Genomic DNA, 27,054 nt, shown 5'->3' with positions numbered 1-27,054 from the left:
CTCATTCTTCACATGAGTTGAATCCTCCCATCTGGACAGATGATCAGCTATCTGGTTCTCAGTTCCCTTCCTGTCCCTTATCTCAAGATCAAACTCTTGTAGTAGCAGAATCCACTTAATCAACCTCGGCTTGGCATCTTTCTTGTTAAACAAGTATCGGATTGCAGCGTGATCAGTATAAACTATAACTTTGGTTCCCACCAAGTATGATCTGAACTTATCAAATGCGAACACTAATGTCAGCATCTCTTTTTCAGTCACAGTGTAATTCGACTGAGCTGCATCAAGTGTCTTGCTAGCATAGTAGATGGAATGGAACATCTTTTCTTTTCTCTGCCCAAGTACTGCCCCAACAGCTATGTCACTGGCATCACACATAGGCTCAAAAGGAAGCTCCCAATTTGGAGCAATCAGAATAAGAGCTTCAATCAACTTCTTTTCAGCAGCTCAAATGCCTGCAAACACTTTCATCAAACACAAACTTCATCTCTTTCTCTAACAGGCTGCACATAAGTCTTGCAGTCTTAGAGAAGTCCTTGATGAACCTCCTATAGAACCCAGCATGTCCCAGGAAGCTTCTAACTCCCTTTACTGTGATGGGAGGTGGTAGCTTCTCAATAACTTCCACTTTAGCCTTGTCAACTTCCAGCCCACTTTTGGAGATTTTGCGCCCAACATAATGCCTTCTCGAACTAGGAAGTGGCACTTCTCCCAGTTTAACACCAGATTTGTTTCTTCACACTTGGCAAGAACTTTGTCAAGATTAGTCAAGCAAAGTTCAAAAGACTCACCAAACACCGAGAAGTCATCCATGAACACTTCAACAAAATCCTCCACCATATCATGGAAGATTGCCATCATACTTCTCTGAAATGTGGTTGGGGCATTGCACAGACCGAATGGCATGCACTTGAACGCATATGTGTCATACGGGCAAGTGAATGTAGTCTTTTCCTGATCTTCTGGTGCAATGATGATCTGATTATACCCTGAATAACCATCAAGGAAACAATAGTATTCTTGACCTGCCAACCTATCCAATATTTGATCAATGAAAGGTACCGAATAATGGTCTTTTCTGGTGGCGTCATTCAACTTTCTGTAGTCCATGTAAATCCGCCACCCAGTCACTATTCTTATGGGGATCAACTCATTATTCTTATTTGTTACCACCGTCATTCCGCCCTTCTTGGACACACACTATACTGGACTTACCCATTTGTTGTCTGATATTGGGTACACAATCCCTGCATCCAGCCACTTGATTACCTCCTTTCTCACTACATCCTTCATCAATGGGTTTAGTCTCCGCTAATGTTGTGCACTCGGCTTATGCCCTTCCTCCATGTATATTTTATGCATGCACAGCGCGGGACTAATACCATGGATGTCGGACATTTGTCACCCCAAAGTTGCTTTCCTCTTTTTCAGGATGATTAATGCTGCTTCCACCTGTTCATCAAATAATGCTACAGATAAAATAACCGGTAAAGTTTTATCTTCACCCAAAAATGCATACCTGAGGTGGGCTGGCAATGCTTTTAACTCCAGTTTGGGTGCTTCTTTAATGGAGGGCTTGGGTGGAGGACCCAACACCCTATTTAGAGGCTCCCATCGATCTCCAGATGTACCTACAAGTGCCACATCAAGAAATTGCACAATTTCATGTGCCTCAGCATTCCCATAAACATCATTCCCCACTAACACTCGCTCTAGAGGGTCCTTAGATGCAATGTAGCGAGATTCTGCCTTAAGATCTATCACAGTTATGGAAGACAACTCTTCATACACAGCTGGCAGTTTTAAAGCTTTATACACATCGAAAACCTCCACCTTATCATGGGCCCGCATAGTGAGTTGCCCAGCTGCTACATCTATCATCACCCTCTCAGTAGCCAAGAAAGGTCTTCCTAGGATGAATAGGACCTCAGGGTCTGGCTCAAAGTTCAGCACAACAAAATCTACTGGGAAAATCAATGATCCCACTTGCACTAACACATCCTCTACAACACCCTCAAGCCTAGCTACAGATCTATCAGCCAACTGTAAGATAATGGTAGTAGGTTTAGGACTATCCAACCCCAACTTTTTGTACAAAGACGTCGACATCAAATTTATACTATCTCCTAGATCACACAATCCTCGCACATGAATGCTCTGCCCTATAGTGATCTGAACCGTAAAGCTACTCGGATCTTTCAATTTAGTAGGCAACTTATTTTGGATTCTGGAGCTGCACTCTTCAGTAAGTGCAACAGTTTCATACTTTGTCAGCCTCCTTTTATTCGCCACAATCTCTTTCACGTATTTCGAATACCTGGGTATACCCTGCAAAACATCTACCAATGGCAAGTTAATGTGAACTTGTTTCAAAAGAGAGAGGAACTTACCAAAACATTCGACCTCCTTCTGTTTCTTGAACTTTTGAGGGAATGGAGGAGGTGGTTTCACAATTGGTTGCACTCTTTCTTATTGTGCAGCAACTTTGCCCTCCTTGGGTTCACTCTCTGTATTCACAGCATCAGTGTTTCTTTTCTTAGGAGCTAACTCCTCCAATTGTAAACCACTGCGAGTACCTACTGCATTTACTTGCTTGGGATTTGGGTCAGTGTTACCCGGCAAACCTCCTTGTGGTCGTGAGTTCTGGGCACTAGCCAGCTACCCGAATTGCTTCTCCATATTCTGTATAGCTAGCTAATTGTTTCATGCATCAGCAACTAATTGGGCTTGATCAACCATAATTTTTTTCAGTATCTCCTTCATGCTCATGTTTCCAGATTGTTGTTTAGGTTGATTCTGATGGGCATGTTGTTGGTACCCCTATGTATTTCCTTAGGGTCTATACTTATTTTTACCTTGACCTTGGTTTTGATTTCCACCCCAAGAAAAGTTCGGGTGGTTGCGCCAACTTAGGTTATAAGAGTTCCCATAATTCTGCTGGCCTCCCCCTCGCTGGGTATTGCCTACAAAATTAATAGAGTCTGGGTTTGCACCACATACCTCTGTGCTATGGTCACCACTTCCGCAGATCTCACACCAAGATGGTGGTTGCTGAACTGCATTTACCTGTGCGGGCTATTGTCCCAATGCTAGATTGCTGAAGTGAGTGTTCATCATATTCTGCATAGCAGAAATCTGTGCAATCAAGGCAGTCACAATATTTACCTCTAACATACCTGCCGTTTTCTGAATCACAGGTTTCATTCCTCCTCCATTCCATTCAGGGTTGCCCTGAGAGATCCTGTTCAGCAAGGTGAATAGTTTAGCATATGTCTTCTCCAAAGCCTGACCACCTGCAGCTGAATCAAGTAGAATCTTGGTGTTAGGCTCCAATCCTTCAATGAAGGTATGGACCAACACCTCATTAGATTGATGATGATGAGGGCAGCTCATCAACATAGATTTAAACCTGTCCCAAGCTTGGTATAAGTTTTCTCTCACTTTCTGCCTAAAGCTCAAAATGTCACTCCTCAACTTAGCTGTTTTTTCAAATAGAAAAAATTGGATGAGGAATTTCTGTGCTAGATCATTCCAAGAGGTAATTAAGTTTGCGGGCTTTGAGTTTAACCATCTTTTTCTTCCTCAAGCAGAGAAAAAGGGAATAAAGTGTGCCTCACATAATCCACATTCACTCCAGCTAGAGTGTACGTATCACTGATCTCGAGAAAATTCTGAATGTGCACTGTTGGATCCTCGTGCGGCAGACCAGTGAACTGCCCATTAGTGTGCAGTAGTTGCACCATACTCTGCTTCAATTCAAACCTCCCACCAGCTTAAGGTTTCTAAATACAAGATGTCATATTGGTGGGACGTGGGATTGCCACGTCTCTTACTTCTTCCTCAAATCTTAATGCTGGAGATGTTGGTTCACTAGCAACAAGAGGGACCAGATAAGTAAGTCGTCTTTGCCTTCTCCGGTAGTGAACAAACCTTTCTGGTTCAGCTAGAGGCGATACCAATCCTTGATCGTCATCTAGTTTGAAACTTCAGATTAACCTGCAACAATGAATTGGTAAGATCAAGTTGTCAACACTTGCTTTTTAACCTCAAAAATCAGAAAAATCAGATAATTTCTAATTCTAAAGTCCCTGGTAGCGGTGCCAAAAACTTGTTGCGGCCAAATCGCACACGCAAGTGCACGGGGTCGTTCAAGTATTAAAGCGGTTCTTTTCGAGAGCCGGGTATCGTACCCACAGGGACTTACGCTTAGAATTACTTAACTTCTCTAACTTTCAGCTAAACACAAGTGTATTCAAGATTTCAAAAGTGATTTAGTTTCTACTTCTAAGATTATAACAAAAGGTAACAAAAGCGATTTAATTTCAATGGTTTAAAAACAATGATCGGGTAAAGTCCAGGGCTACAGCTTTTATCAGGAATCATGCAATCAATATCATTTATATGGGTAATTATCAACTATCGAATCAATGAATCACAGGGTTAAATGTATGATCATGGTCTCCCGACCTCTAATCACCTATGATAAATAACACCCTAACTACATTGTTGAGCGGGGATAAGATGGACTAAGTACCAAGCTTTACGATTTCTTCTTGTATAGTGACCCAAGCAAGGTTTCTAGGTATATCCCTATCCTAGATACAAATTAACCCTAGTTATTTAGAAATAATCATGCTCCTTATGTCCCACGTTCTATCCTCTTATTCCTCTCCCGAGTTCAATTTGGACAATGTATTGATTTTAATGGTGATCAGTCATGAAATACGGAAAACAAGAACATAAGAAAGATTCATATGATAATTGACATTAACCCAATGAAACTTAATAGATTACAATCATCATGTAGCCACAACCCTAGAACTAGGGTATTTAGCTACTCATAATCCAAGAATCGATCAAACAATGTTCAAATAACATACAAAGATCGAAAGAAAAGAGTTTAGGAAAGAACCCTAAAAATGATAGAAAACGTTCTCCCAAGTCGTCGTTCTTACAAAACCCAGAAAAGAATAATTAATAAAATAAAATAATGACCTATTTATACTAAAAGTCGAAACGGCCAAAACTGGGCACAAGGAGCACGACGCGGAGGCAATCTCTGATTTTGTTCTGAGATAATTTTCTCTTCTCCGCGACGCGGGTGCTACACGGGGCATTCTTCCTAAATCTTGATTTCACGAATTAAATTATCATTCCTCTCCGCGAATACAGATATGCCTTAAGTGACATTCCTCCAGCTTCTTCCTTGCCCTCTTTTGCCTCGGATCTTTTGTGTTCCTCCATTGTCCATTTTTGAGCTCATTTCTCCGATTAAGCTTACCTACACAACTAATCATGTTGGTTAGCTCATAGACAACCAAAAGACTCAATAAAACTATAAACTACCACATATTGAATTCAAACTAAGCTTAAATGCGGGCATAATTAGCTTTGTAGGCATATAAATATGCCTAAGATCAAAACCATAGACTAATTTTCAAAAAGAAAGCATAATCTTATGTTTTTCAAAAAAGTATAGTCAGGTTTAAATTAAAATAAAGTTCAGATCAGTTTGAAGAAACTTTATTGAAAATAGACCAGAGTGTCAAATTATGAGTTTTTCCCCTAAAGTGGGATATTTTTTTTATAGTTATTGAGCACATTCCCTATTTTTGGGAGTAGCATTGAGCTCTGAGTTAGGTAAGGTTCAAATAATCCAAACCCCTAGAACTGCGCCGGTAACATAGGATAGGATTGTGTCATTGATTCGGGCAACTGCTCAGAAAGCTCCTAGTAAGGGCTTAGAGATTGGATTATCCTGGCAAGGTACTTGATAGATCTAACAACATGGACAAAACGTTGTATCATCATAAAACTCGCGTGATGGTTGTCAATTAGAGAACTCTCCAAGAAAATTAAATTATATCATACATAATCAGTTGTGAAGCTTGATTGTTAAAGTACACATACATGCATTATTTTTCAGTAACTATTTTACAATCTGCTTCAAATTTACTATTCCATATCAATATATTCAATTTTGCCACTTGTTTCATTCAATTATTTTACATACTATACATTTCATGCATTGACATCAATTGACACGATGCAAATTTAAATACTCACGACAACATACACATCATTAGGATCACTTTCCTCCAGTTTGGCGAAACCTCCGTGCTACCAAAGGGCTTCAGTTTATCTTGAAAGTTTGTCCGAAATCTTTTTGAGTCCAAATTTTGTAAAAAAATCCATAATTATTTAGTGAAAGAAATTCATAGTTCTATTGAACCCAAATCTTTTTTTTAGCATTTAAAAGTCCCGAAACAAGAATACAATTTTTTTCTCATTTTTCTATTTATTTATCTATGAATGTTTTGTAAATATGACTATATTAGCCCAATCACCTAGTGATGTTTTCTGCTTTGACCCGTTAAAAATAGTATCAGAGTTATTCTTGTGTCAGTATTGTCACTGTGGCCAGAGTTTAACTGGATTTAGGCAAATTCTGAAGGCTGGGCAAACCTCAATTCTGAGTCTAAGTAAATAAGCATGACTTACACACTAATGATGTGTTTTAAAATCGTGCGGACCTAAACCCAAAACACACATTATCACTAGCAGATTAGGTTGTTACTGGTTTTTCACATTTGTAGTTCACTTTTCCAATCCGACATACCAGTAGATGAACTTTACGTCTTTGGTGTATTGATGCATTACAGGCAGGTATAATGGTGAATAACGACTTGTCAAGTTCTCGTATATATTTTAATGGTTAGTTAAGATATTCATATTCATATCATCCAACAGATATGTACTTTATACATATGCAAGGATATATTAACCAATCAAGGACCCCTTCCAGAAGCTAGCTGCTTCTTGAGGCTGAGGATTTCAAGACCACTTGAAGCTAACTGATTTTTCAGCTTTGATGAAGCCGCCTCGAATTTCTTGTTCATAAAGTCTATCTCATCCATCGCCTCTTGGTACCTTACTCGAAATGCATCCAATTTTCCTTGTGCCCCTCGAAGTCTCATTCTCAACTTAGCTTTATCACTGTTGTGGTTGACTTCACCCTGTTCAGACATATCAGATAATCACATCACTCTCTTTTGAAAATAGTAAGCTTGAAATGAACCACTTGACTCAGATTGCTCTTTTAGAAGTTATACGTGCAACTTATCACGAAAATATGCTGTGTTCGTAATTATGCATACACAAGGAAACATTCCTTAATTACACATGCAAGCATGTTCAGCAGATTATCTACTCATCTGTGCAGAAGTTATGCAAATGCAAGAACAACATATAGAAGCAGATGCAGAAGCTTTTATTCACAGTACATACTTATTTCATTTCTTAACCTCAATAATCACATATAGCAATATAGTATTATACTAGAACCAAGAAATAAGAGAGGATAACTTGTACAAATATAGCAACAAAAAGGTAACCTGTCATCTCATCATAATCAAGTACAATGTGTGATTGACCATATGTATGATTGCTTACATTATGCATTTTAGCCTCCAAAGCTGAAAGCTTCTCACTGAGCTGCTCGACTTCATGATTTGAATTTGAAAGCTGATAACCAAAATATATTGTTATCCTCGAGCATAGTAGAGAAAGTCTAAGTAACAAAATACATTTGTAATAATCTGTCTCAGACAAATGAGAATCACATCTCCTTTACTTGTTCTGAGAGAAGATTCATCAATAAGCAGTTCATGGCATTCAAGTGGCAAACCTGAAAGTCATCTCTATGAATTGGCTCTGTCTCTGATTCTCTACTACGGGCTAATAGATCAACTCTTTCTTTGCTAAGCATGCTTAACTCCATCTGAAGTCTTTCTACTTCCTTGCACAGATCCTTATTCTCCTGTGTGAGCATCTGATTTAACATTTCATTGGAAAAAGACCAGTTATGCAGAATGGCAGTAACATATAATGATGCCGAAAATATGGACAAGAAAAGGAGATCAACTGAACTGATGTGAACTACAACAGAGGTCCAAAATTCAAATACTATTGGACCAGACTGAATAAGTTTGTCATGCACAGCTGCTGGAGGTGAAGAAACTGACAGCAACGCAACAGCATGTAGGATCTTGTAAATAAGCTTATTAATTCATGATTATAGTTCCAGTGGCAACATTCGTTTTGAGTACGTCTACATTCACATGAACTTACTATCAATGATTGAAGTTTTCTATTAGGTTCAGATTACATAGTATAGGATTGACATTCATGTGAACTTACTTTAGTGAGTTCTCACTGGCAGATGTGGAAGGCATTTCCCATTTTGTCTAATTCAGTGTTTGTGAGTGTTAAGTTTGAAAATGAGGATGAAGTTACCAGTTTCCAAAAAAACAAGTTTGAACATAAAGTTTTCTTTGTATTTTTATTTTTTTTTAGATAAAGGTAACTGTATATTCACAGAAGGCTCATCATCAAACAAATGATGAGCATAGGTCGCTTACAATCTCATTAGAGCATATCAAACTACCCTATGGGAAATTACAAATTACTTATAAAGTCAGCAAAAATTTCTATATCCCCCACCATATCTTGTTTACACCAAAAGTACAAAAGACTAAGACAATTCATTCTAATTTTCTGGGTGTTGCTTCTCTTATCCACAAAGCATCTTCCCTTCCTTTCTTTCCAAAGGGACCACCAAATGCAGGCTGGGATTAACTCCCACCAATCTTCATTAGACTCCCTTCTTCCTATCTCCTTCCAGCAGTAGAGCAAATCCTTAGTGGACTTTGGAACTACCTAGAAAACACCAAGAAGACCAAGAAACATGTTCCACAAGCTTGTAGCTACTTTGCAAGGAAGGAATAAGGGACTATTAACTTCTGCATATTGATCACACATAAAGCATCTTGAGCATATTTGTCTGCCTTTCTTTTGAAGCACTTCATGTGTTAAGCATGCCCTTTTGCTCACTAACCAAGCAAAACATGAGATCTTCCAGGGTATTTTTATCTTCCATATTAACTTTTATGGCCAGTTTCTGATCTGGTGTTTTGGCCAATATTGAATCTCCAGTAACATGACTTTACTGTAAACACGCTTTTGCTATGCCATCTCCAAATAGGTTTGTCAGGTTTAGTGGAGGTGCCAGGGAAGCCATTGAGGACCTGGAACAGATTAATGACCCTCTCAATTTCCCAATCATTGAAACCTCTCCTGAATCTGAGATTCCAACCCTGAGGGCTCCATAGCTGTGAGATTGTGGCCTTATCTTGGGTGCTGAGTATAAACAGGTCAGGAAAGAGTGATTTCAGGCTTTGATCCCCAATCCAATGTTCATTCCAGAAATCAATTTTCCTACCATTTCCCACCTTTAGTGAGATATTGCCTTTGAACTGAGGCCATAATCTTCTAATAGTCTTCCACACACTGCACCCAAAAGTTTCAAGAGCCTCCTCAGTAATCCAATGGCTTTGTAGTCCATACTTCTCTGTGATGACTCTTTTCCAGAGCGACAGATCTTCAATGCAGAATCTCCACAACCATTTTTGAAGGAGACAACTATTCTGAAGATTGAGCTTTTTTATTCCCACCCCCCCTTGCTTTCTGCTAAGAGTAAGAGTATCCCACTTAACTAGATGGTAACTTTTGTGCTCTTTATTTCCATTCCATAGGAAAGACCTTCTGAGTTGATTGATCTTTTTCACAATGTTCCTTGGTATAGGAAATAGGCTCATCATATATGAAGGCAAGGCATCAAGAACTGATTTAACTAGAGTCAACCTACCTCCCAGGGAGAGGTATTGACTCTTCCAACTAGCAAGTTTCTTGTTACATCTCTCCAAAACTTCACTCCACACTGCTATCTCCTTATTTTGTGCTCCTAAAGGCATGCCCAAATACCCTGTAGGTAGGGTTGCTATTTCGCAGCCAATATTTCTAGCTAGCAATTTACATGCAGACCAGATATACCTTCAAAGATGGTAAGGATTGCTCTGATGTGTCTAATTTGTATCACCTCAGCCTCACAGAAAGCTAAAGTGTCATTTGCATATAGTAGATGAGTAATCCCCACCTCATTGTCCATATTCCCCTGAGTCTGAGCCTTATAACCTTTAATCCATCCATTAACATTTGCTTTTCTGATCATGTGATTGAGGCCTTCCATGCCTAGCAAGAAAAGAAAAGGTGAGAGAGGGTCACCTTATCTCAAACCTCTTTGTGATTGGAAAAAACCTTCAGAGTTTCCATTTATGGTCAGGGAGAATTTAACAGTGGATATGCAGAACTTTATCCAATTGAGCCATTTCGTCCCAAATCCCATGTCCTTTAAAATCTTCAGCAGAAAAGACCAATTGACATGATCATAGGCCTTCTCTGTCTAACTTACATAAAATTCCAAGAGTTTTTTGCTTAACTCTGGAGTCTACCAACTCACTAGCAATTAGTGCAGCATGCATAATTTGTCTTCCTTTCAGAAAGGCTATTTGGTGTACATCAACCAGCTTCCCCATTATTGTCTTCAACCTCTCAGTAATCAGTTTGGAAATGATCTAGACTCCTCCAATCAAGCTAATTGGCCTGAAATCTTTCACTTCTTCTGCTCCAGGTTTTTTAGGAATCAGTGCTAGGAAAGTGGCATAGAAAGATTTTTCAAAAATTTTATTTTGATGGAAATTTTGAATTGTCAGCATCAGATCCTCTTTTACAATTCCCCAACAAGATTTAAAGAATTTCATTGGGTAGCCATCTGAACTTGGAGCTTTATCTCCATCACATAGTTTTAGGCACTGCAAGACCTCTGATTTAGTAAATGGTCTTTGCATCCAATCCTTTTCTTTCTGAGAAATAGTTGGACATTCCACAAGGTCAAAACTGGGTCTCCACTCCTCCGATTCAGTGTAAAGCTTTTTGTAGAAATTAATCATGGTGTTCTTGATCTCTACATGGTCTTCTACAACCTCTCCTCTGTCTATCAACCTATCAATAGTGTTGATCTTCCTGTGTGTTGTTGCCATTCTCTAAAAAAACCTTGTGTTAATATCTCCTTGTTTCAACCATAATACCCTTGATTTTTGTCTCCATTTTAATTCTTCATTTTTTGCCAACTTTTCCAACTTCACTACTATGGTGGCTCTTATTATCACCTCATCTTTAGTCAATTCCCTAGTTTCTTGTATCAAATCAATTTCCTGCCAATTCATCCAGTAAGCTATTTTTCTTACTAGTAAGCTCCCCAAATTTTGATTTGCTCCACTCCTTGAGTTTCTACTTTAGCATTCTTAGTTTAATATTCAGTCTATAATCAGGACAGCCTTCAACTAGAAATTCATTCCACCAGCTTTGAATCAAGTTGGTGAAACCCTCCACCTTTAGCCACCAATTCTCAAACTTAAAGTTTGACCTTTTCTGCTCCCAGTTACCACTTTCTAACAAGATAGGACAGTGGTCAGATAGCACTCTAGGTAGTAGCGTTTGCCTGATGTTTTTGAATTTTTCTTTCCATTCCATAGAGTACAAGAATCTGTCTAGTCTAGCTGTACTCGGATGATTAATGCCTCTAAACCAGGAGAACTTTCCACCATTTAAATGAGGATCATGTAGCTCCATCTCCTCTATCCACCTTGAGAAGTAAGACATGACATATGAGATTATGTTACATCCTCTTCTTTCTCCCATAATTCTATTGGTATTGAAGTCTCCACATGTGATCCATGTACCTTCACATAAAGTCCTGACTGCAGCCAGTGAAATTAAAAGCGCGCCTAAGCACAAAAGAGAGGCACAAATACTTTGCCGCTTCGCATGACCTAAGGCGGGGATCATATCAGTGGGCCCTTCTAAAAAAACATCAGTTTAAAAAAAGGGATCCTTTTAAATTATTATAAAGAGTCTGTCCCAGTTCCCTAGACTGCAATTAAGGAAGTCATAGTCTCTACAAGACAAAAAAAGAAGATGAAGAATTATAAGAAGACGAGTTATTGAAGCACAAAAATAAACAATCAGATTCTTCTTCCGCTGGCAGAACAAGCAGCAAGCAAATACAGGTATCTTCTTTCTCTTATTTCTTCTTACTGATTTCATAAATTGTTGATGCTGAACATTTAATATTTCATACTCCTTTTTATCTTTCTAGAAAATTTAAAAATAAATGGGAATATGGAACACTTGTCCTTGTTTAATGACCGATGGTGTCTTAGTAAGAGGATAATAACAAAGATAATTTTCTTAGAAGTCACAGCCATAGTGGTGGACCCCATATATATGTAGTTGTATTTCATTATTTGCTGAGTTATAATTGCATGCAAAGTTCTTTTATATTTTTTTTTTGTTTCAGCTTAAAAATAACAAAGAACTTGTCCAATGTCCCCTTTTTTTTGTTCCCATCAGGGTCCTTCAAGTAGTTATATTTCCAACCAGGATCCCTTCTATTGCCTTTAGACAAGTCCTCTGCCATTTTTACTTCTGGATAAAAAAGAAGGTTATAATATAGCAGTTATAATTTCTAAATAATAAATAATAATACACAAGAACAAAAAAAAGGGGACACTGGACAAGTTTTTTGTTATTTTTAAGCTGAAACAAAAAAAAACATAAAAGAACTTTGCATGCAATTATTACTTACCAAATAATGAAATACAACTACATATATATGGGGTCCACCACTATGGCTATATGGCTTCTAAGAAAATTATTTTTGTTATTATCCTCTTACATGTGTTAAATTTTCATTGATCATTATTAAAGTTAAGACACCATCAGTCATTAAACAAGGACAAGTGTCTCATATTCCAATTTATTTTTAAATTTTCTACAAAGATGAAAAGGAGTATGAAATATTGAATGTTCAGCATCAACAATTTATGAAATCAGTAAAACGTAAGAAGAAATAAGAGAAAGAAGATACATGTATTTGCTTGCTGCTTGTTCTGCCAGTGGAAGAAGAATTTGATTGTTTTTTTTGTGCTTCAAGCCTTCAATTCCTCGTCTTCTTATAATTCTTCATCTTTTTTTTTTTTTTGTCTTTTAGAGACTATGACTTCCTTATTTGCAGTCTTGGGAACAGGGACAGACTCTTTATAATAATTTAAAAGGACCCTTTTTTTTAAACAAATGTTTTTATAAAAAACATTAAAAAAATTAGACGGGCCACTGACATGAGCCTCGCCTTAGGTCATGCGAAGCGGCAAAGTGTATTCGGCCTCGCTATTGCGCTTAGGCGCGCTTTTAATTTCACTAATCTATCATCTTATGTTGTTTATTGTGTTTCGATTATCACATTATTTTGCTATTGTTGTTGTTCCTTTCTTATAGGCTCTGCAACGCTTTCCTTATAAGTTTGCTACGATTGCTTTACTGTTTTCTTTTTCTTTTTCTTACTTTGTTGTACTTGAGATGAGTGTCTTTCAGAAGCAATCTATCTACCTCCATGGGTAGTGGTAAGGTCTGTGTACACTCTACCCTTCCCATATCCCACTTGTGAGATTCCACTAGGTATGGTGTTTTTGTTGTTGTTGTTGTTGTTGTTCGACTTGCACGTAATTGCTCTATGTGCTTATATAAATTGGTAAGTGAATGGTTAATTGGTTCTCCCGACGAATGGTACTAGCCAGTGTCAGTCACATCTAGGGGGTATTTTGCAATGTGACAATTGCTGCATGAAATTAGTATCAAAACACAAGTTTAGATTCGTCGTGTAGCTATTGCTGGCTACTACTCATTGCCAAAGATGTTAGTCTAATTGATTGGTGGTTTCACTGTGTACTTTCTTGAATAGAACGATCAACTACCTCATCATAATACAGGCTCACTTGTCAAAGTCGACGGTTGAGTTTTCTCCTCGGGGAAGAGAAAGAAGTTGATCATGAGGATATTGCTATCATTTCATATTAATTATCTTGATCTATTACCTACAACTAAAAAACGATAACAATAATTTAGTTTAGAGATAAAACTCTTTTTAATTTTATCCTTTTAGGTAGATATGATCAAGATCAAAGTGTTGCAGGAATGCCCCAACAGTGACATTCTGTGGACTGCTTCAATTGGATGGCACCTCATCACAGTCCATATGTATTGGTGAAGTTTCAAGATTTATAATTTAAACCAAAACTTCCTTTCTTATAAATAAGATCTTCATGTACTTCATGAGTTCTTCTTAACCAAAACTCTCTCTCTTTCCTCTTCTCTTCCTTTCTAGTCTCTCGTCTCTCGATTATTCTCTCTATATGTATCTTTCTCTCACCCCTCTTACCTTACTTCTTCCTTCTAGTGTTACATTGCTAGGTAGACCTAAATTAATTGAGGAAAGTTGTCTCATAAGACCAGCAATCTCTCGAAATTAATTAAGACTTAGATAAAAACATAACAAAATGTATCATATTAGCCAATACCAAATAATTGAGATTAAGGCTTAGATGTCGTTACACATACATTATGTGTGACTCTTTTTGGGAGGCATTCTACTCTTTAAAGACTTGTATGCCAGTGTACGTAGAAGTATGAGATATAGAAATCCTTTAACTTAAGAGAACCGTAATTTTACTTAAAAGAAGAACTATTGATAGTATTGGAATGAAAATTGACCAAAAAGAGCCAAAAGGATTTTATTTTTTTTTTAAATTTTTATTTTTGATAGAGAGAGCAGAATGGATATAGGGACTTGTATAGTTGGACCACCCATTTGAGGTTGAAACAAAGTTGATTGATTGTCGAGTACGCTATAATATTTCTTAAACTATTATACCAGGAACTCACCAAGGTTCTAAAATAAGCAAGCTCGATGCAAAAAAATTGTTCCAATTTATCTTGTCTCCAATTTATTCATTTATTAATTCTTTGGACGGGAGTGCTTCTGAAAGAGTGGGTAAAGCCAATACTGAAGAACAAAAGCACTTCCTCACTTTCTAAGTCAAATAAGCAATAACACCAAAGTTTGTATGATAAGAGTTATACAGGGCATAGTTATTCAACTGAAGTATGTCCTGCTTAGCCTACCCCCAGAATACGTTTCTAGGCTGAATCACTAATGCTGCACTCAATAAATTCTAAATGCTTGAAAAAGTACAAACAAATTACCTCTTGAGATCTTCTACATTGTTCCTCGGCATCTCTCAGGCTAAGTCTAAGTTGATCAATCTCCAGTAATTTCTCTTCACTGTAAAATAATGAAAAAGGCAATAACTGTATATCATCTGGCAGACCAATTTAAAGGTTCAAAGGAATACAATACTCAAGGCACCTTGAATACACCCAACTTTTGATGAGGGTAGTAGCAGCTGTAGAATCAAAGTTTATCACTTGATCACCTAGGCACCTCAAGTAAATTTTAAGAAATAGATTAACAAACTATTATAAACTCTATCGTCCTAGTACCCAAGGGTGGTGATTAGCATTCAGTGAAGTGGACGAAATCCCGAGGAGACCAGGTTCAAATCCCAGCAGAAGCAATGATTTCTTTGCATCAGTGCTGGTGGGAGGAGCAGGTACACTGCAATAGTCTAGGTACCCAAGCTAGCCCGAACATCACCATTATAGAAATACACTGACACACCCCCATTGTCCCAGTTTACTAGTCACTTTTGGCTTATCGAGTACCAATTTACTAGAGCTAAATATGTTATACTCATTTTGAAATTAACTTAGATTTTTAGAAAGCGTAAGTGTAATAGATGTGCTCTTTTCTGCATCAGAATACATTTTAAAAAGACAACAGAATACATTTGAAAAGATTAGTCACTAGCTACTTTACTTATCTTAACAGAGGCGTATCCAGGATTTTGAGATGATGGGTGCACTGTTATAAAAAGGTTGATCTATGATATAAATTTGATTGGTTCGACATTTAGGTTTTTACTACTGAAAACCATTAAAAATTTAAAATTATAGGTCTAAATTTAATTTATATATATATATATATATATATACACACCAATTACCACTTAGAGAAGTGTTATCTAATTTTAGAAAGAAAAATAAAACAAGATAAATATAAAATTTAAATTTCTAACCTCGGAGAGGTGCACCCGGTCATAATCACATTATGTGATACTTTAAGCTAGCGTTTGGCCATAGATTTCTAAATATTCTTGGCAAATATTATTTGGGTGAAAATTTGGGTGAAATTTCACCATGAGTTTGGCCATAGTATTTGGGAAATATATTTCACTTTTTTAGAAAAATATGATTTATACCCAAAAGTTTTAAAAACTATCAAAACTAACCATAAGTTTGTATTACAAGCCAATTGAACCTTCGTTGCAACAATAACAAATAGTGTACATGACACTAGAGCAATGTGGTAGTTTGGAGTGAGTGCAACAAGCATCATTCCATACATCGTGAAGTAGACAAAGCACATGACTTTGTTACCCTGAGCCGATTGTTCATCATTTTCATCAACAACCAGAATTAGTTTACTACCATATATTTTCTCATTGAGTTAGTTTGATCGGAAATGATTGGAAATAAGTAAAACATCATGCCTAATATGTTGCTCCGACTCTTTAAAATGATACAACATTCACTGCTAAGAAAATCACTATTTTTGTACTAAAAAATGTTCAGTGGCTACCCCATTGATATTTCAATTGTGGGTTCACACATCTATATTTCAATACTCCCTCCGTTTCACAAAGAGTGGCCTAGTTTGACTTGGCACAGAGTTTAAGAAAATAAAAAGACTTTTGAATCTTGTGGCCCTAAATTAAAGTTATGTCAAATGTACAAAATTGCCCTCTAATCTTGTGGTCTTAAACATGCCACGTGGAAAGTTGAAAGTAAAACGTTACCAAAAAAGGAAAGAGGTCATTCTTTTTGAAACAAACTAAAAAGGAAAGGGGGTCATTCTTTTTGAAACGGAGGGAGTATTTTTTTTTAAATATAACACTACTATATATATGATCTCGGGAGGGGACCATGGGTTCACGTGAACCCGGTGACCCCCCCTTAGATACGCCTCTGCTTATCTATTGACAACCAATTTGAACCAACGGATTAGAAACACATCAGAGTGATAGGGGAGCAAAGGATAGTCAAACCTGAATCTTTTGTCCACCAACGCATTATTTTCTGAGATGACCAAACTCTCCTCAAGGCGTTTGCACTGTATTCTACAACTCTCAAGTTCATTGGTCACCTGTAGTTTAAAGTCAGGATGATAAATCAAGATTCAATAAGTAAATCATGGACAATTGACATGTATATAGATGTGCAACATTTTGCTAAGTTCATCACCCCAATGGATATCTTTAATTTCTTTAATTTAGCTATGTGTTTTTCTAGTGAGGAAGCTCTATGGTACCAGACATCACAAACAATTCTCTTAATCTGTTTAAAAAGGGAAGATTAAAAGTGAACAAGCTTTGAATTAACTAGGCGTCTCGGAAATACAATTTCCACAATATTATGTTCCCTCTAGAACAGTATGCAAGCACTGAGTCTTTGAAGAGATCCTCAATATCAGAAAGAGCCACTGCAGCGCTTCTAGAATATGCTTAAATTGTTCAACTACATCATGTGTAAATCTGAAGGTAACCTCTGTCATTTTCTGTGATACATTGGCAATTTCAGCACTATAAGATTTTGCTTTTTCATTGATTGCTTCAACTGTAGCTTTCTCCCTTGCAAGCCATATGGCCTTTTCCTCCTCCATTTCCAAAAGGGCATCAGTGAGTTGCTGCAAAGAAAAAAAGTCACTCATAAATGACGCAATGGAAACAGTTGAATGGAGCCTCAGAATACATGTTTCCAAAGCAATTTCAGTTATTACCATAGCTAAATCTTCCTTTTCTTCTACCAAAATGTTGACAGAAGTTTCCAATCTCTGACATCGTGATTCAGATTCTTCTGAACATAATCTCTGGAATGCCAGAGAAACAAATAATAATCAGACAACAGAAATAAGTTAATATTTTATTTTTTAGAAGACACAATAGTAGAAAACGTTAACTTATGATAGTCAAAAGATTCATGCTCAACAGACGAATATGATAATCAAAGTATATGAGAAAGAGGGAACTGCAGTGGAACAATTAACAAATATAAACTTACAAGGCATGACACCTCTTCCTTCAGCATACTTAGTTCTGTATTTGACATATTCAACTCATCAGATAAAGCTTGCAATTCACATGCCAAATTTTCTGCTCTAGAATTGGCTTCTTCGTTTTCTGCATGAGAAATTGTTAATTCCTCTTCCAAAGAAGCAATTGTTGTCTCCATCTCAAATGCCAGCACTTCCAATTTCCGGTACTCCTCCTTCACACCAGAAAAGGAAAAGTAGCTTAAGACTAAGCAACAAAGATAATTAACTTTCCCTCTTGAGTGGAATAGAGACAATCAATTACTAATCTACTTTTTATATCATCAGGATATGAAATACTATTTATAAGATTGATGAAGAAAGTACACATAGGGGGATTAAATGCCAAAAATGATGTCTAAAATAGTACTAACAAATAAACGTTATAGTCACTCCTAGACCTAACTTAGGTGAGCATTATCCTAAGAATGAAACGAACATCCTCTAAGATTAGACTTCATGATGCATGCCAATAAGTTTTTTCTTTTCTTTAAGGGTGCCGTAAATATAGCCTGCTTATACCGAGTTTAGTGATGCTTAATTTGGTGATAAAATTTGAACACTTAAAAACGCTTGATATTATCCTGAGATTGTCATCATAAGATGATTGGGAGAAGACCATGGTAAAGTACTTTTATCATATGATGATCTGCTCCTTTTATTGAATTTTCATTACGTTGCATGTAAGTTAGAAACAATCCTTGGGGACAATAAGAGAATTTACGTTGAGATTAACAGACCCTAAAAGCCCAAACATGAAATTGAAGTGAAAGCACAAATGTCATACTCCAAGCCCTGACTTGGACAGCCTTTTGTTAATTATTGTGCTTGTCCTATTTTACTTGTCAAGAGTTCTATTAACGACGAGGTAATATTCTAAAATTAATGGTTTATTGAACAAAACTACAGTACAAAGACACCAAATATTGGTCCGCCTTCTTGTTTTTCCACAACGGAGTTACTGATTTTCCCCCATGGATTGAGTAAGGGGCAAAGTGCTACGGAAGTTGTATATAAGGTCTAGGGCCACCATACCATTGCCTTAAGGTTTTGGACAAAATACTCAGATTCTTCACAAGGTATTAGAATCAACAATCGGTAAGCCTATCTCACACCCATAAAGTTCATGTGTGAACCACCAAAATTGGGTTATGTGTGCAGGAGTGTGTTAAGTTATTACATGTCCCACATAGGTTGTGTAAGGGGTTCCAAAGGATCTTATAGAAGGTCTTGAACCACTCCAGTCATGGCCTAAGTTTGTGTTATGGATGTTTAACTTCCTTCAGTGCCATAAGTTATGCTCAATCCACATGTGTGAGACTAATTTCAAAACTTGACCAACAGATAATGTATAAAAAAGTGTTTTTCACTGTTCCGGTATACATTTAAGTTACATAGAAACACACTTCTTGAACTTATTTACACTAGTTTGAGCACATCATACCTACCTGAACAACATGTTCGACACAAACAGAGGAATTCTTGGATCTTTTGGAGTCAAGCACATTAGAGCTCCTATCAACAACTGAATCACGCCTTCTTCCAATGTTTGAGTCTCGTTTATTGATGTCACGCTCAAGAATAGTCCTCTGGCCATTTAAGCGTTTAATTTCCCTCTCAGCACAAGCTCTTTCACCCTAAAATGTGATACCATCAGAAAAGATAGAAATGCCTTAGACGGAACAAGAAAATCAACCTTCAAAACAATTCGAATGAAACCTCAAGTTTTGTCTTCTCCTGGATGGCATTCCTAAGTTTGGATTCTGTGTCTCTCAACTTTGCTTTTGTTTTCTCCAAATCTTTTCTACTATTTTCCTTCTCTCTGCCTAAAGAACTAGAAGATAAGCATGACAGCTCCTTTTGAAGACTTTGAATTTGAGAAAGGTGTTCAAATTTTTCTGCTTCATACTTATCAGATATTTCCTGGAAAAGAACATGATAAGCAAGAGCAGAGAAATAGAAAAGGATCAATATAGGAGAAAGTGAAGCAACTTACAGTTAATGCATTTCCAGAATCTTCAATAGCTCTTTTCAGTTCTTCTATCTGATTATGCAGATCAAAAGACTGATTGTCCAGTAGAATCTACATTTTGATTAGCATGCGTTAAAAGGTAATTTCAACAGAAACTCAAATAGCAGAAGTGTGAGATAATACTTGGTTGTCAAAGTTCTAATTATAAAGACGAACGAAAAGAAAAGGCAATCAATTTATACCTTTTCATCCTGAACTACATTGATCTTTTGCCTCAAGAAAGATTGTAATTTCTCATGGTTTCTAATGACGGATCTTATTTGGTTGGAATTGTCAAGTGCTGAAGACTTCAAATCCTGAAAGTGGGAAAAACCAGATCAGGTAGTGGAAACACATGGAAAATAAATTATCGTACTAGAATGAAATATATAGAAGCGTAAGAGATAAAATCGTGTGTTGTTAAAGAACATATTGCATGCATACCATAAATATATGAAAAGAATGGCCAAATCTGAAAGGTGTTATGCAATGGCCTACAAGAGATACTCACACGAACTAGTTTGGATATAGCAGAGAATGACAAGACAAGTTCCTCTACCACTGGAATGAATGAATCAATTAAGGTTCGTGAATTTTCAAATTCTGACATCAAGTCTTGAACCTCCCTCATCAGCTCAGTTTCAGACTTCATGTTGTCCTCCTGAAATAAGTGTATCCATTAATGCCCCAGGAGGCATATGAAAATGGTTGTATTATATGCTTAAAGCGGAACCCTAAGAATGTCGGTCACAATATATCATCAAGCACTATTAGAGTGGAAATGAACTTACAACAAGCACTACTGCAGATTCCATTGAAGCAAGCTGTTCTCGAGCCCCTTGTGCCTCAAGTTTTACACTCAAAAGCTCTTGGTAAAGCTAAAGCATTAAAACAGAAGTTATTGCACTGTAGAACTTAAAGGAAAGGTATTATCGATATCAAATGTAAAGGTAAAATGTAAAATGAGATCCTAGTAGACAAAGACTCGGCCTGAAAACATGTTCATAACGATGCAGAATAACACCAGTGTCTTTGGCTTCTTTGAATAGCAGGACCATTTGAGTCTATCTAATAGAGAAATGCTGTACCCACTTAACTCGAAAGTTATTACCATCATAATGTATTTTATCGATCACTAATGCAATTATGCCTTGTACTGTATAAAATATGGTGCAAGGAACAGGACATTCTAGACATACTCAACAAGCAAAAGTAAAGGCCAAAACCTGATTCCCACTCTGAGATGTGGCACGTGCAGAGGAAACAGATATGATAAAATGTGAGGTAAGAAAGAGAGAAGAGAGAGACATATTTGTGCCAAAATTGCAGAAGGAAAGCAAAATACCATTTAACGCTTCATTTAATAAATTAAACTAATAACTATTGAATAGATAAAAATCATCATCAGAGACATCGTTCTGATATTAGTCACTGCAAAAGTTTTTGAGGATGTATCTTGGGACTAAGTTAAGAATATGATATTCGACCACCGAGACTTATAGCCTAGTGGTACCACTGGGGATCTCCTACACATTAGGTGCAGAATCGAATCTCTCTATCCTCTTCTCCTGCCCCTTCCCCTTCCCCTTCCCTTGTCCCTCTATCTAACAAATAAAATTGAACTTATGAAAAAATGTGACTAAGGCAAGAGGGAAGCATCAGAATTGATTAATTAAAACAAATGTGGATCTTCAGATTCAGCATTAGCATGTTTTGGCATTTCAGCTCTTAAGGTGGCTTCTTGTCTTCATTACTAATTAGATTTTGAAAGCAGTACTCAGTAGCGACATATGGTGTTCATTGACCTTGAGAAGGGCTACGACGAAGTCACGAGGGAAGTCTTGTGGCGATGCCTAGAGGTAAGAGGTATATTGGTGGCCTACATTAGAGCCATAAAGGACATGTACAAAGGAGCTGAAACGCAGTAAGAATGGTGGGAGGAGACTCGGAGCACTTCCTTGTGGAGATGAGGGGGTACACCAGGGATCAGTTCTTAGTCCGTTTCTATATGCCTTCGTGATGGATGTATTGACACGAGACATTCAACATGAGCTGCCTTGGTGTATGTTATTTGCGGATGAAATAGTACTGATTGATGAGACGCGTAATGGAGTTAATGCTAAGTTAGAGGTGTGGAGACAAACTTTGGAGACTAAAGGGTTACAGTTGAGCAGGACCAAGACAGATTATGTGAAGTGAAAATTCAGTGATGTGATGCATGAGGTAGGTGTGGAAGTGAGGCTTGACACACGAAATATCCCCAAGAGTGACAGATTCAAGTATCTTGGGTCTATAATCCAAGGGAGTGGGGACATCTACAATGATATCGCACATCGTATTGGTGCGGTGGAGATGAAGTGGAGGCTTGCCTCTGGAGTCTTGTGTGGTAAAAATGGTACCACCAAAACATAAAGATAAGTTCTATAGAGTGGTGGTTAGACCGAATTGTTGTATGGAGCAGAGTGTTGGCCAGTCAAAAACTCTCATGTCTAGAAGATGCATGTTGCGGAGATGAGGATATTGAGGTGGATGTGTGGCCATACTAGGAGCGATAAGATTAGAAATGAGGATATTTGGGATAAGGTGGGAGTGGCCTCCATGGTGGACAAGATGAGGGAAGAGAGACTGAGATGGTTTGGACATGTAAAGAGGAGATGCATAGACGCACCAGTGAGGAGGTGCAAAAGGTTGGTTATAGAGGGCACGAGGAGAGGCAGAGGTAGGCCGAAGAAGTATTGGGGAGAGGTAATGAAATAGGATATGACACAACTTCAGGTTACTGAGGACATGAACTTTGATAGGAGGGTGTGGCGGACACGTATTAGGATAGAAGGTTAGTAAGTAGTCTAGTGTTGTCTTGCTTAGAGTTGTTGGTGTTTGTCATTGTATTATTGTAGTTCTTGTTTTTGATATTTAGCACTATTTCTTATTGTTTTCAATAATCTATCCTAGTATGTTATTTATTATGTTTCGATTATCGCACTATTTTGTTGTTTTTGCTCCCTTCTAGTAGACTTTACATTGTTTCCTAGTTACTTGCTATATTTCTTCATGTCTCCTTTGTACCCGGATTTGCTGCACTTGAGCTAAGGGTCTTTCGGAAACAGCTCCTCTACCTCCACGAGGTAGTGGTAAGGTCCATGTAACCCCACTTGTGAATTTCACTAGGTATGTTGTTGTTGTTGTACTCAGTAACAACATGCCTACTTCATTTATAAACTGGAAAATTACTAATCAAACAACACTTATTACGATATATAGAAGACTACCATATGTTTCATATTTACTGGTGCTTCATCATGCAAATGGGAGAAACAGAACTCTTTATTAGTATTCTATCAGGTAGAAATAGCAGATTTTCTTGGTGCTTGGCTGTGAGAATTCAATGATTGGTATAGATATTTACAGCCACAACATTTATGCTACTAGCAGAGAAATTCTGAAGTGATCAAAGCATATATCACCACTTTGTTTGCTCTCTTGATATAAGGAGATAAATCATCATAATTGCGACTTTCAATGCATAAAATGTGAAAGCATGATTACCTCCTCATGCTTCTCTCTTGCAGATATGGTCTGCTCAGTTGCGATCTCAACAACAGAGTCCAAATTCTGTTGGCATGAGGATCTCTCCATTTCTAACACAGTGATCTGAACAAAAACTCCACATTTTCGAGAAACACTTAAAAAGAGGAAAAGTGACAAGGTAATCTTATTTATATAGATGACGGGAAAATGAGCAAGGAAAGAAGTGAGGACACCTTCTCTTGGAGCTGCTTAATCACAAAAATAGCTTCTGCTTCTCTCAAAGTTTTGCTCCCACACAACAGCATCAAAGAATTGTCATCTTGCTCAGAACCATCGACCAGATGAATGTCAGCCTCAAAAAGCTTCCTTGTCAGATAGTCAATCTTTACCTCACTCACAGTTTTCTAGAAAAAGCAAGGATTAAACTAATAAATCAAATTGAATCAGAAATAACAGAAGCAAAGAAAAAGAATGTTACGTGTGATTCATATTTCAAAAGCAACTCCTCATACTCCCTTTGAAGTTCCAGTAAATCATTGTCTTCCTGCCAGAAATTAAAAAATAATAACACGACAATCAGTAGTATGATACTATTTTGAAAGAAAGTTGAAATAGCAAAGCAAAGTGTGAACCAGTGAGGAGCTTTTTTTCCTAGAGGCTCCTTTTCTCCTGCTAGTCACATGCAACAAAGCCTGTGGGTCAGGGAGAGTACAGTCTTCCAATTGATTACTCCTTGAATTGTCTTCTTGCTTGCCAGAGTCTAAATTGCTGTCAGCATCTAATAGTTCTTCAAAAGGAAGTAAGGGTCCAACGTCACGTTCAATCCCTTTATCTTTGACTACAGAAACCTTCTCTTTGACTGTGGAGCTCAACTGAAGCAGCAGAGAATAAAATATTTAATTTCTGTTTGCATAGGTAAAGCAGCTTACCCAGGGTTCTAGATTGGAGTTCCAGTTCTCCCATTTGGTGCTCATAATCAATTTAGAAGGGCATATCATTAATGCATGCAAGGAATCTGTAACCAATGTTTGTAGAGAAGATTGACATGGAAGACGAAGAAGAATTTGGAACCAATGTTTGCAAAGGACTTTTGAGCCAATGAATCACGTTAAAAATTATTAAAGAATTTGTTGAAGAAAATATATTGATAAAACTTACTATTAGAAGAGTTTAACATTAGAAAGGGCTAAATAGTCCCAATTAATTATTTTACATAAGTTGTTGAAGTATTGAGATATTTATTGTTATTGTTTCTTCCTAATTTAGTATTCTATTTCTGAAATTTAGTTATTTAGTTGAGGGTAGAATAGGAGTTCACTTAGTACCCCAGTTGAAATAGAATAGGAGTTTTTCATCTATTTATTTTCCATGAAGTGAATGAATAAAATAAGCTGAATGTTTTGACTTGTGTATTCCTTTCTCTTCTCTGTAGAACAACAAATGGTATCAGTAGCTTTTTTATTCTAAGGGTTTGTGAGTTAGAGTCGACCAAAAAGAAACCTGAATAAAACTAAATACTGTTATGGCTTCAAGCATTTTCTCGATTCCTTCACCCCTAGTTTTCTGGAGAGAATTATCCAATTTGAGCTGTAAAAATGATAACCTATTTGCAAGCTTATGATTTGGGGGAAGTGGTAAAGGTTGGAGGAGATACAAATCCTTTGCCAAATAACCCAACTATGGCGCAAATTAAGATTCACAGAGAAGAGGTTTCAAAAAAATTTAAAGCTCTCTCTTGCATACAGTCAGCACTTTCAGAAGTAATTTTCACAAGAGTTATGACTACCGAAACTGCAAAGGAGGCTTGGGACAAGTTGTAAGAAGAATTCCAAGGAAGTGACAAGACCAGGCAAATAAAAGTGATAAATCTAAGAAGAGAATTCAAAAACCATTGAAGAATTCTCCAACAAGTAGATGAAGGTTGTAAACCTACTACGTACCCCGTGTTTTGGTACTCATACTACACTTCTAAATCTTTTTCTGATGCAGCTTCTAGTACGATCCACCCTTGCTGAGGTTTGGATCTTCCGTGGTCGTCGGCTTGTCGCAAACTTTGATCGTGAGCTCTTGGCATCCGAAGATTTGTTGTTTTCCTTTTGTATTTGTTTATATATTTTGTATTTTTATTAGATATACTTGATGTATATAGCCTTTCTATACTTAGATGCTCTTGTACCGGTGACACCAAGTCCAAGGTTGGATTCCTTGTATCATATTACATATCTATGCTATGGGACCTATTCTATATCTCTATTTCTGCTTCCGCATATTTATCAGCTAGTTTTGTATTTCCTTCTACTTTTGATTTTGACTTGCCTATTGGGGGTTTTATAGTAGGCGTCATCATAGCCCGATTTCAAGTCGTGACAAAACCAAATCAGTCTTCTGAGAGAAGAGCCTTCAAGACACAAGAATCATTAAGGATGGCAATGGGGCGGGGCGGGGCAGATGTGAGGCATGTTAAAGGCTATGATGGTTTGGGTTGGGTGGGTTTAAGTTTGTGCAGGGTGGGTTGAAGTGGTTGCAATTTTATGCGAGTTCAAACTTAATTTTAACTTTTACATGTTTTAAGAGTGATAGAGCATTATCTATTAAGATAGTTTTTTTTAAGTTGCTAAAATATTCAAAATAGTAAATGAAAATGGTTCAATCAAAATTAATACAATTTCTTACCTGCTTCCCAATTGACCTCTACAACAACAACATACCCAGTGAAATCCCACTAGGTGGGGTCTGGGGAGGGTAGAGTGTACGCAGACCCTACCACTACCTCGTGGAGGTAGAGAGGCTGTTTCCGGGAGACCCTCAGCTCAAGAACATCAAATCTAAGTGACAGGAGAGCTATATATAAAACATAACAACCAATCCAAAAGATAGTGTATAATCAACAAAAGATACAATACCATCAAGAAAGTAATGTGAGGAGTGAAACGCAGTAAACAACAATACGGCTAGGACTACTCCAAAACGCTAACACCCATACCCTCGCGAGGGACGGCAACACGCTAACCCTACTAACCTTCCACCTTAATACGCGACCTCCACTCCTTCCTATCTAGAGTCATGTCCTCGGTAATGTGAAGCCTAGCCAAGTCTTGTCTAATCACCTCTTCCCAATACTTCTTGGGCCTACCTCTACCCCTCCGCGTACCCTCTACCACTATTTCCTCGCACCTCCTCACTGGGGCATCTGCGCTCCGTCTCTTCACATGTCCAAACCATCTCAGTCTCGCTTCCCTCAGCTTGTCCACCACAGAGGCCACTCCCACCTTCTCCCGGATAACCTCATTCCTAATCTTGTCGCTCCTAGTGTGCCCACACATCCATCTCAACATCCTCATCTCCGCAACATGCATTTTTTGGACATGTGCGTTCTTGACTGGCCAACACTCCGCTCCATACAACAAGGCCGGTCTAACTACCACTCTGTAGAACTTACCTTTAAGTTTAGGTGGGATTTTCTTATCACACAAGACTCCAGAGGCAAGCCTCCATTTCATCCAAGCAGCCCCAA

The 27,054-nt window shown here is 37.6% G+C and overlaps 1 protein-coding gene across 2 annotated transcripts in view; it reads right to left on the bottom strand.

Moving 5' to 3' along the window:
* Nucleotides 1–6,596: 6,596 nt before the first annotated feature.
* LOC102581244 (kinesin-related protein 4) overlaps nucleotides 6,597–27,054 on the bottom strand; it is a 52,955-nt gene continuing 32,497 nt past the window's right edge. The window contains exons 15-32 of one of the 2 annotated variants that reach the window (XM_006340040.2): nucleotides 24,173–24,412; nucleotides 24,019–24,084; nucleotides 23,774–23,944; nucleotides 23,559–23,663; nucleotides 20,804–20,890; nucleotides 20,524–20,673; nucleotides 20,216–20,329; nucleotides 19,998–20,084; nucleotides 19,721–19,924; nucleotides 19,450–19,638; nucleotides 17,971–18,177; nucleotides 17,690–17,779; nucleotides 17,456–17,596; nucleotides 16,959–17,056; nucleotides 14,998–15,076; nucleotides 7,688–7,831; nucleotides 7,453–7,524; nucleotides 6,597–7,016 (exon numbers count right to left, since the gene is read on the bottom strand). In XM_006340040.2, the coding sequence (XP_006340102.1) occupies nucleotides 6,789–7,016; nucleotides 7,453–7,524; nucleotides 7,688–7,831; nucleotides 14,998–15,076; nucleotides 16,959–17,056; nucleotides 17,456–17,596; nucleotides 17,690–17,779; nucleotides 17,971–18,177; nucleotides 19,450–19,638; nucleotides 19,721–19,924; nucleotides 19,998–20,084; nucleotides 20,216–20,329; nucleotides 20,524–20,673; nucleotides 20,804–20,890; nucleotides 23,559–23,663; nucleotides 23,774–23,944; nucleotides 24,019–24,084; nucleotides 24,173–24,412 (2,472 nt within the window). In that variant the 3' untranslated portion in view covers nucleotides 6,597–6,788. The remainder of the gene's footprint in view (nucleotides 7,017–7,452; nucleotides 7,525–7,687; nucleotides 7,832–14,997; nucleotides 15,077–16,958; nucleotides 17,057–17,455; nucleotides 17,597–17,689; nucleotides 17,780–17,970; nucleotides 18,178–19,449; nucleotides 19,639–19,720; nucleotides 19,925–19,997; nucleotides 20,085–20,215; nucleotides 20,330–20,523; nucleotides 20,674–20,803; nucleotides 20,891–23,558; nucleotides 23,664–23,773; nucleotides 23,945–24,018; nucleotides 24,085–24,172; nucleotides 24,413–27,054) is intronic. The other variant, XM_006340041.2, reaches the window with a different exon arrangement.

The sequence above is a fragment of the Solanum tuberosum genome, unplaced genomic scaffold (assembly GCF_000226075.1).
Source record: "Solanum tuberosum cultivar DM 1-3 516 R44 unplaced genomic scaffold, SolTub_3.0 scf00016, whole genome shotgun sequence".
NCBI classification, from domain to species: Eukaryota; Viridiplantae; Streptophyta; class Magnoliopsida; order Solanales; family Solanaceae; genus Solanum; species Solanum tuberosum.
This window is presented reverse-complemented; position numbering and strand designations above follow the sequence as displayed.